This window comes from Penaeus vannamei, chromosome 3 (genome assembly GCF_042767895.1).
Source record: "Penaeus vannamei isolate JL-2024 chromosome 3, ASM4276789v1, whole genome shotgun sequence".
Classification (NCBI taxonomy): domain Eukaryota; kingdom Metazoa; phylum Arthropoda; class Malacostraca; order Decapoda; family Penaeidae; genus Penaeus; species Penaeus vannamei.
Genome location: NC_091551.1, coordinates 51792780 through 51802779, shown reverse-complemented (window position 1 = coordinate 51802779; position 10000 = coordinate 51792780). Strand labels below are relative to the sequence as shown.

General features: G+C 36.9%; 1 protein-coding gene across 2 annotated transcripts in view; it reads left to right on the top strand.

Annotated features, from left to right (window-relative positions):
* The window catches only part of LOC113810749 (neuronal acetylcholine receptor subunit alpha-4), a 202771-nt gene that overhangs the window by 100722 nt on the left and 92049 nt on the right, over nt 1-10000 (top strand). For both annotated transcript variants that reach the window (XM_070114797.1, XM_070114808.1), the window contains exon 2: nt 8370-8747. In XM_070114797.1, coding sequence (XP_069970898.1) covers nt 8687-8747 — 61 coding nt within the window. In that variant the 5' untranslated portion in view covers nt 8370-8686. The remainder of the gene's footprint in view (nt 1-8369; nt 8748-10000) is intronic.

Sequence of the window (10000 nt, the reverse complement as noted above, 5' to 3'; positions counted from 1 at the left end):
GAGAGGAGAAATAAAGTAACTAGGAGAAGGAGAAATGAGAAGGAGAAAAAAAAGGAAGAGGTGATGACGGAGGGAGAGGAACAATAGCTAAATTAGATAACCACATTAAAGAGAAAACAGAAGAAGCGAATAAGGAGGAGGAGAAGAAAGAGGAGAAGGAGGAGAAGGAGAAAGAGGCGAAGAAAGAGGAGAAGGAAGAGGAGAAGGAGGAGGAGGAGGGGAAAGAGAAGGAGGAGGAGAAGAAAGATAAAGAAGGAGGAGGAAGAGGAAGAGGAGGAAGAGGATTAAGAGAAAGAAGGAAGGGTAAGAACAAAAATGACGAATAGAAGAAAAAAAAACCTCTTTATTTATTTTTTTCTCGCTCTCTCACACATAAAGCGAACAACAAATCTTTTTTTTTTCGAAAATATAAATAAAATCTTTGTGCACCTGAAGTTAGCCTCGTTCTGTGACATTTTCGAAAATAGCGATTTAAATGGAGTCGAGATATCAATGACATAGCCAGACACTCTTAAGACATTTTGTTTTATTAAAAAAAAAAAAAAAAAAAAAAAATCGATTCGCCATCTTGAGTTTGGTCTCGAAGGGGATGTCAGATTTGGATATTTCGAGAAGGGAATTTTTTATATCTTTTAAGTTTTTTTTTTATTTGTCTTTTTTATTTTTAAGTTTGTTATTTTATTTATTTATTTTTTCTGTATCTTACTTCTTTTTTTTTGATACACAGAGATAAATGTAGACACGATATAACAAACACACTCATGCACAAAGATACACACGCACAGACATGAATACAGACATGCATACACACACACACACACACGCACACGCACACACACAGTCACGCACACACACACGCACACATATACTTACACACAATCACACACACACACACACATATACTTACACACACACACTCAATCACAAATACAGACACACACATACTTACACACACATACACACACACACAGTCACACGTACTTACACACATACACACACACACACACACACACAGTCACACTCACACACACACACACAGTCACACACACACACACACACACACACACACACACACACACACACACACACACACGCACACACGAAGCAGTCCCAACAGCCGATAACAGGACGTATAATCTCGAATCCTTAAATAACAGGAAATTTCCCCACGAGACGAAAAGAAAACGGGTGTAGGGGAAAAATGAAAGGAAATATTGTACGGGGAAAAAAGTGCAGGGGAAAAAAACTTATATGGCGCTTATCTCAAAAGTTTTAGTTTTTTTTTTTCTTTTTTTGTGATGGAGTGATCTGTAGTTGGAAAAAAAGGATGGTAGGAGTAGAATATGAATATGTATGTTGGATATGGGAGGAAGTTACTATATATACACACTAACGAAATAGACAAACACATTCATCCATATATATGCACGCAAGCATACACACACGCTCACACACACATACACGCAAGCACACACACACATACACAAACACACACAGCTACACACACACACACACACAATCATACCCAAACACCCACCCACACACACACACACTAACACACCCACATACACACACACACACACACACACATACACTCAAGCACACACGCACACAATCATACCCACACACCCATCCATACACACACACACACACACACATACACACACACACACACACACACACACACACACACACACATACACACACACAACCATACACACACACACACAAACACACACCCACCCACCCATACACACACTCAAACACACACACACACACACACACACACACACACACCCAACCATACACACCCACCCATACACACACACACAAACACACACACACACACACAAACACACAAACACAAACAAACACATACACACACACACACACACATACACATTTGTTTAATCACATTTCCTATCTGATCCCATTCTAAAGAGAAAACACGATGAGGATCCAGTCTGATCAAAAGAATTTCTCCCGCCATTTTTTCGCGACAGAAAAAGGTTTGGATCCGTTTCCCTCCGTCTTTACTTGGGTGGGTTATCTGCCTATTTTTTTTTTTTTTTTTGGCCACGCCCTTTTCCCTTCGATTTTGTCTTCCTTTGTTTTTTTGTGTGCAAGATTCGTTAACTGTTTTTTTTCTTTTTTTTGTGTGTATTTCGTGTCCTGTTTTTGTTTTTGTTTTGTTTTTTCTTTATTTCTTGATTTTTTCTTTCTTTCTTTTCTATTTGGTTTCTTTTGTTATCGTTAGCGCTGTTATTGTTATTAATATTATTATTATTGTCGTTGTTGTTATCATTAATATTATCAGTATTATTGTTTTTACCATTATTATTATCATTATTATCATTACTACCATTATTATTATAATTATTATCATTACTACCATTATTATTATCATTATTATTACTACTACTATCATTATCATTATTGTTACCACCTCCATTATTATTATCATTACTGTTATTACTACCATTATCATTATCATTATTATTGCAGTGTTGCTGTTATCATTATGATGATGATGATCATAATCATCATCATCATTATTTCACTACAATTATCAGTATCATCAACATCATTATTATTGTCATTATCATCACCATCATCCATAATCATCATTATTTGTCTTACCTCCTTTCTTTCTCTTCGCTTTTTATCTCTCACTTGATCTTTTACCTTCCCTCCGTCCCTCCCCTCCCCACCCTCCCTATTCTGTATTTTTTGCACCTGCACTGTCTATTTTTTTCGTCTCTCTCTATTTCTTTCTTTCTTTATTTCTTTTTCTTCTCTCTTTATTTCTTTATTTATTTCTCTATCTTTTTTTTTCTCTCTCTCCCTTTCTTTCTTTCTCTCTCTCTCTCTTTCTTTCTCTTTCTCCCTTTTCCTCGTTCTCTCCTTCCCTCTACCCCCCCACCCTCACTCCCCTCCCACCCACCCACCCAACCACCCACCCTCCTTTCCTCCTCCACCCAACCACCCACCCTCCATCCCTCCCACGCACCCTCTTCCTCCTCCTCTTCCCCACCCACCCATGCCGTCCTTCCTCCTCCTCTTCCCCTCCTCCCACCCACCAAACCCACCACCGTCCTTCCTCCTCCTCTTCCCCTCCTCCACCCACCCCTGCACCACCTTCCTTCCCACCCTCCTTCCCACCCACCCTCCTCCTCCTCCCCTACCCTCCACCCTCCTTCCTTCCCCCACCCCGTCCTTCCCCTCCTCCCCCCCTCTCCCCCTCCCCCACCCACCGTCCTTCCTCCCCACTCCCCCACCCACCCACTCACCCTCCCCACCCTCCCCACCCACCCACTCACCCTCCCCCCACCCTCCCCACCCACCCACCTGTCCTTCCACCCTATTTCGCAACCCGCCCATGATAATGATACCCCAACGGACCCCCATCCATTAACCCGCGCAGGTGGGGGTGCGATCCCTAATCCCCCTTCCCTCCCCCCCCACCCACCCCTTCCCCCCTGAAGTGTGAGGGACGCGGAATGAGGGATAGGGTGAAAGGGTGAAGAGGGAGTGAACAGAAAAGGGTTAGGAGGGTGAGTGATGAGGGAGGGTGGACGGTAAGGTAGGTAGCCCTCCCCCCCCTTCCTGTCATACCACTCCCTCTCTCCTCTAACCTACACCTTCCCTAGCCTAGCCTCCACCTAGGTATTCCCTCACTCCCTACTCTTCCCCCTTTCTCTCCCCCCCCCCGCCCTCCTTCCCCTACCTCTCCCCCCTCCCCTTCCCCCTACCTCCCTCTCCTCCCCCATTTCCTCCTCCCTCCTTCCCTTTCCTCTCCACCCTCCCCTTCCCCCTTACCTCCCTCTCCTCCCTCCTTCCCTTTCCTCTCCACCCTCCCCCTCCCCCTACCTCCCTCCACTACCCCTCCCCCTACCTCCCTCCTTCCCTTTCCTCTCCACCCTCCCCCTCCCCCCACCTCCCCTCCCCTGAACCCCCCAACCAACCCCCTTATTCTGATTAGCCCGAGAATTTGGCGAGGCTGCACACGAGTGGGTCATTATGCATGTGCAAAAAAAAAGAAAAAAAAAAAGGGAAAGAAAAAAAAATGGCGACGGTGTTCATTATAGGTGGTATATTGTTATTGTTGTTTTTCTTCATCTCCTTCTTCTTCTTCTTTCTCATCTCCTTCTACTTCTTACTTCTTTTTCCCAGTCTCCTTCTCATTCCTCTCTTTTCCATTCTTTTTCCTCTTCTCCATCTCTTTCTCCTTCTTCTTCATCTTCTTTATCTCCTCCTTCCTCTTCTTCTCCTCTCTTTCCTTCTTCCCCTTCCTCTTCCTCTTCTCCTTCTTCTTTATCTCCTCCTTCCTCCTCTTTTTCTCCGTCTTTTTCGTTCTTCTCCTTCTTCTTGTTCCTCTCATTCTGCTTCTTGTCCCCCCCCTTCCTCTTCCTCTCATTCTTCCCTTCTCCTTCCTTCTTCCCCCTCTCCTTTCTCTTCCTCTCATTCTTCCCTTCTTCTCTCTCTCCTCCATCTCCTTCTCCTTATTCTTCTCCATCTCCTTCTTCCTTCCTTCCTTCCTCTCCCTTCTTCCTATTCTCCTTCTCCTTCCTTCCTTCCTCTCCTCCTCATCATCATTCTCATTATCACCCAAAAGCTCTCATCAATGACGTCACCACTCCTGACATCATTGCCAGATTTCGCCACTGAATTAATATACAGATCTCAATAATTCAATAATATTAATGTTAATTAATTGCGTAATAAGGTTCATTATAGAAGCACCAGGTCTATTTTGGGAATTCAGTGTCGAAATAGATTTACATATATCGGAAGATTCGCAGTACAAACACGTATATATATATATATGAATTGATGTATGAATAGATATCTCAATATCTGTCTGTCTGTCTGTCTATGTCTATAGCTGTCTGTCTGTCTATGTCTATATCTATTTCTGTCTTTATATCTATCTCTTTATGTCTATCTATCCATCCTAATTATCTATGTCTATATCTGTATCTATTTCTATATCTATCTAGCTATATCTATCTATTTATCTATATCATTCTGTCTATCTATCTATCTATCTGTCTATCTTTCTATCTATCACTATAACTATCAATCTATCTATCTCTATAACTATCTGTCTATCTCTAAAACTATCTATCTATCACTATAACTGTCTATCTATCTCTATGACTATCTATCTATCTATCGATCTATAAGTAATAATTACTAATAGTTATTAATAAATTTTAGAAATACTTTACCGTCAATACACGTAAAAGGATCACTCGACGAAATAAACGAATAAAGAAGAGAATAAACGAATAAAGAAGAGAATAAACGAATAAAGAAGAGAATAAACGAATAAAGAAGAGAATAAACGAATAAAGAAGAGAATAAACGAATAAAGAAGAGAATAATCGAATAAAGAAGAGAATAAATGAATAAATAAATAGATAAACAAATAAATAAATTCTGTACTCGCCTTTTGGCCGTGTCTGGGAGGGCGGTGGGGGGGGAGGGGGGAGGGGAGTCTTTCTGTTTTTTTGTTTTTTTTGTTCTTTTTCTTTTTTTTCCCCGAGTTCGAAGGGGAATTCACAAGAAATCTTTGTGATGATATTTTTTTTTTCTTTTCTATTTGAAATACAAACTGCGGTTCCCCATAAGTTTTTTTTTTTTTTTTTTGGGGGGGGGTTGGTTCCTTTAATGACTTCGAATTTTAGAGAGAGAGAGAGAGAGGGTGAGATGTAAACAGAGAGGCAGAGGCAGAGAGAGAGAGAGAGAGAGAGAGAGAGAGAGAGAGAGAGAGAGAGAGAGAGAGAGAGAGAGAGAGAGAGAGAGAGAGAGAGAGAGAGAGAGAGAGAGAGGTAAACACAGAGACAGAGAGACAGAGACAGAGGCAGACACACACACACACAGAGAGAGAGAGAGAGAGAGAGAGAGAGAGAGAGAGAGAGAGAGAGAGAGAGAGAGAGAGAGAGAGAGAGAGAGAGAGAGAGAGAGAGAGAGAGAGAGGAACTTGAGAGGCAATAAAACCAGAGGATAAGAACCCACTTCGGAATCTCAATACCGACAAACCACGCACGACAATCAGGTGTGCGAATAAGCCACGATCCGAACACACTTCGAAACCGCTTCCGAAGCATCCGAACCACGCGTGAACTTTGGCGCGCCTTTTCTTTCGTAATTAGCGTCATCGCCCCTACAATTAACATCCACAAGGCATAAAATAGGCTTTCTCAGGTAGAGAGAGAGAGTATTTCCGTGTTCGGTTCGCCTCCCTCAATTATGTAGACATGTTATGGGTCCGGTTTGTAAGTTGCCGACCCGTCTCGACTCGCTGATGGATGGGGGAGACGGGCCTAAAACGTTTTTATGGTGAGAATTATAGCGTCTCCGGCACATGAAATGTATCTAAAATCAGTGTTTAAAAAATATAGGAATGCTGATTAAATAGATTATCAAAACTGGTCGACTTTTATTGGCTATTACTTAACGTCGCGGGAAAGATTTATTCAGTATTATTATTGGTCATTTTTTTCTTTAGGCTCGTGGTTGGTTACGATCGTTTGAAAATCTCTCAACAGTCACTCGGCGTCTGGAAGGGCGAGAAGAGACAAGACCGGTGGCTCGTCTGTAATTAATTCTTATCTCGCCTTGACAGTCCTACTCGAACCTACCTACCGGGCACACCCTCCTCCCCTCCCTCCTCCCTCCCCTCCTTCCTTGCCCTATGCCCACCCCTTCCTCCTCCTCTCTGTCCGACCTCCCCATCTTTCTTACCCTTTCCTCCCTCTGTCCCCTTCCCTTTCCTATAACTTCTCATATATATATATATATATATATATATATATATATATATATATATATATATAAGCACACACACGCACACATATGTATATATATATATATATATATATATATATATATATATATATATATATATATATATATATAAGCACACACACGCACACATATGTATATATATATATATATATATATATATATATATATATATATACACATAAATATATATATATACATATATATTGGTATATACATACACACATACACACATATTTATATATATATATATATATATATATATATATATATATATTTATTTATATATATATGTATATATATATATATTTATTTGTATGTATATATATATGTACATATATATATATATATATATATATATATATATATATATATATATATAATATGATATAGTGTGTGCACGTACATGAATATATATATACATATATATATATATATATATATATATATATATATATATATATATATATATATAATCTCTTTTCACAGCATATGAATATATATGAATATATATATATATATATATATATATATATATATATATATATATATATATATATGATAAAGTGTTTGCACGTGCATGTATATACATATATTATTATCTTTTCACATCATATGAATCGCGATCAAAATGGCCAACAAAGACACAATTGGATTCGAAAGCAAATTTCCGCAAATGTCATCCAATGTCCCTTCATCGTGTTGCCATCAAAATATCAATGATTTTTCGAATATTCTTTTCCATTCTGGATCTCGTTACTGTTGTTTATTTGTTTATTTATTCGGTTTGATGTAAATTTTGTGTTTGTTTGTTGGTCTCTCTTGTTTGTTGTATTTCTTGTTTTCTCGCTCTTATATTTTTATATATTTTGTTCAGATTATTATATATTCTCTATTTTATATTTTATGTTTTATATTATATTTATATCTCTTATATTCATATATCTTATATTTCTACATTATAAATATTTTCTATCTATTTTTTTGCTTTTAAATCTTCATTTTTTGCTGCTCTGATGGTGATGATAATAATGATGATGATGATAATGATCATAATTTTGGTGATGATTATGATGATGATGATGATAATGATTTTGATAGACATACGATATTGATTGTGAGAATGATGATGATGATGATGTGATGATGATGATGATGGTGATGATGATGGGAAAATAATGTGGATAATGATAAGTATGATGAAGATAATGAGAATAATGAAGATTTTCATACTAATAACACCCTCCTTTAAAAAAAATCTTCGTTTTTTTCTCCCTTTATTCAAAAGCAAGAAAAATTCCAAAAATAAACACATAAATAAATAAATAAAAAATAAAGAATAGAATATTAAAAAAAAGAATTACTTTTTCGGTATTACTTCTAAATCAGTTTAGATCTCTTCAAATTACATTCCCCAATCCTTTCTTCCTCATTTTGTACCACACCGTAAAAACCATCCACCCAAATCCTTCAAAAACACACACCAAAAAAAAAAAAACAAAGCAAAAAAAAAACAATAAAACAAAAAAAAAATAAATGATTATCTCCCTTCTTTTCAGATCTCGACGCCTGGCCTGTCTACACCCCCCCCCACCACCCCCCCTACCCCCCGCCCAGGACGCCGTACCCCCCTACCCACCCCCCTCCAACCGTCCATGCACCCCCCCCCCCCTCCCCTCCCAACCGCCCCTTCGCTCCCACCTCCTCTCATCCTTCCCTTATCCCGCCTCTGCTATTGTTAATTTAGCAGAATAGCCCCCGGGAGTAGTCCGGCGTAGTCCAATTAACCTGCAAAGTCACCTTGGGGGCCTCGCAACGAAGAAACCCGAGCGCCTGTGCCGTTTGTTATTGTTGTTGTCTTCGAGACGCCGCCGCCATGACAGTTGTGCGTTCGGCGTTCGGCTGCGGCGCTGCGCTTTTGTTTTTTAGCTGCGTTGGTGAGTATTTTTTTTATTTTGTTTTGGTGTTTTTGGTGTTTTTTGATATTTTTTTATTGTTTTTTTTTTTTGGGTCTTTTTGGTGGTTTTTGATAGTTTTTTATTGTTTTTTTCTTTGTAATTTTGTTTTGGTGTTTTTGGTGTTTTTTGATAGATTTTTTATTGTTTTTTTCTTTGTAATTTTGTTTTCTTTTTTTTATTGTTTTTTTGTAATTTTGTTTTGGTCTTTTTGGTTTCTTTTTTGATAGATTTTTTATTGTTTTTTTTTTTCTTTGTAATTTTGTTTTTGGTCTTTTTGGTGTTTTTTGATAGTTTTTTTATTGTTTTTTTTCTTTGTAATTTTGTTTTGGTCTTTTTGGTGTTTTTTTATATTTTTTTTATTGTTTTTTTCTTTGTAATTTTGATTTGGTGTTTTTGGTGGATTTTGATAGTTTTTTTATTGTTTTTTTTCTTTGTAATTTTGTTTTGGTGTTTTTGGTGTTTTTTTATATTTTTTTATTGTTTTTTCTTTTTTATTTTGTTTTGGTGTTTTTGGTGTTTTTTGATATTTTTTTATTGTTTTTTTTCTTTGTAATTTTGTTTTTGGTCTTTTTGGTGGTTTTTTATTGTTTTTTATTGTTTTTTTCTTTTTTATTTTGTTTTGGTCTTTTTGGTGTTTTTGATAGATTTTTTAATTGTTTTTTTCTTTATTTTGTTTTGGTCTTTTTGGTGGTTTTTGATAGTTTTTTTTATTGTTTTTTTTCTTTGTAATTTTGTTTTGGTGTTTTTGGTGTTTTTTTATAGATTTTTTTATTGTTTTTTTTTCTTTGTAATTTTGTTTTGGTCTTTTTGGTGTTTTTTGATATTTTTTTATTGTTTTTTTTTCTTTGTAATTTTGTTTTTGGTCTTTTTGGTGGTTTTTTTATTGTTTTTTATTGTTTTTTTTCTTTTTTATTTTGTTTTGGTCTTTTTGGTGTTTTTTGATAGATTTTTTAATTGTTTTTTTCTTTATTTTGTTTTGGTCTTTTTGGTGGTTTTTGATAGTTTTTTTTGTTGTTTTTTTTTCTTTGTAATTTTGTTTTGGTGTTTTTGGTGTTTTTTGATTGTTTTTTATTGTTTTTTTTCTTTTTTATTTTGTTTTGGTGTTTTTGGTGTTTTTTGATATTTTTTTTATTGTTTCTTTTCTTTGTAATTTTGTTTTGGTGTTTTTGGTGTTTTTTAATATTTTTTTTATTGTTTTTTTTCTTTGTAATTTTGTTTTGGTGTTTTTGGTG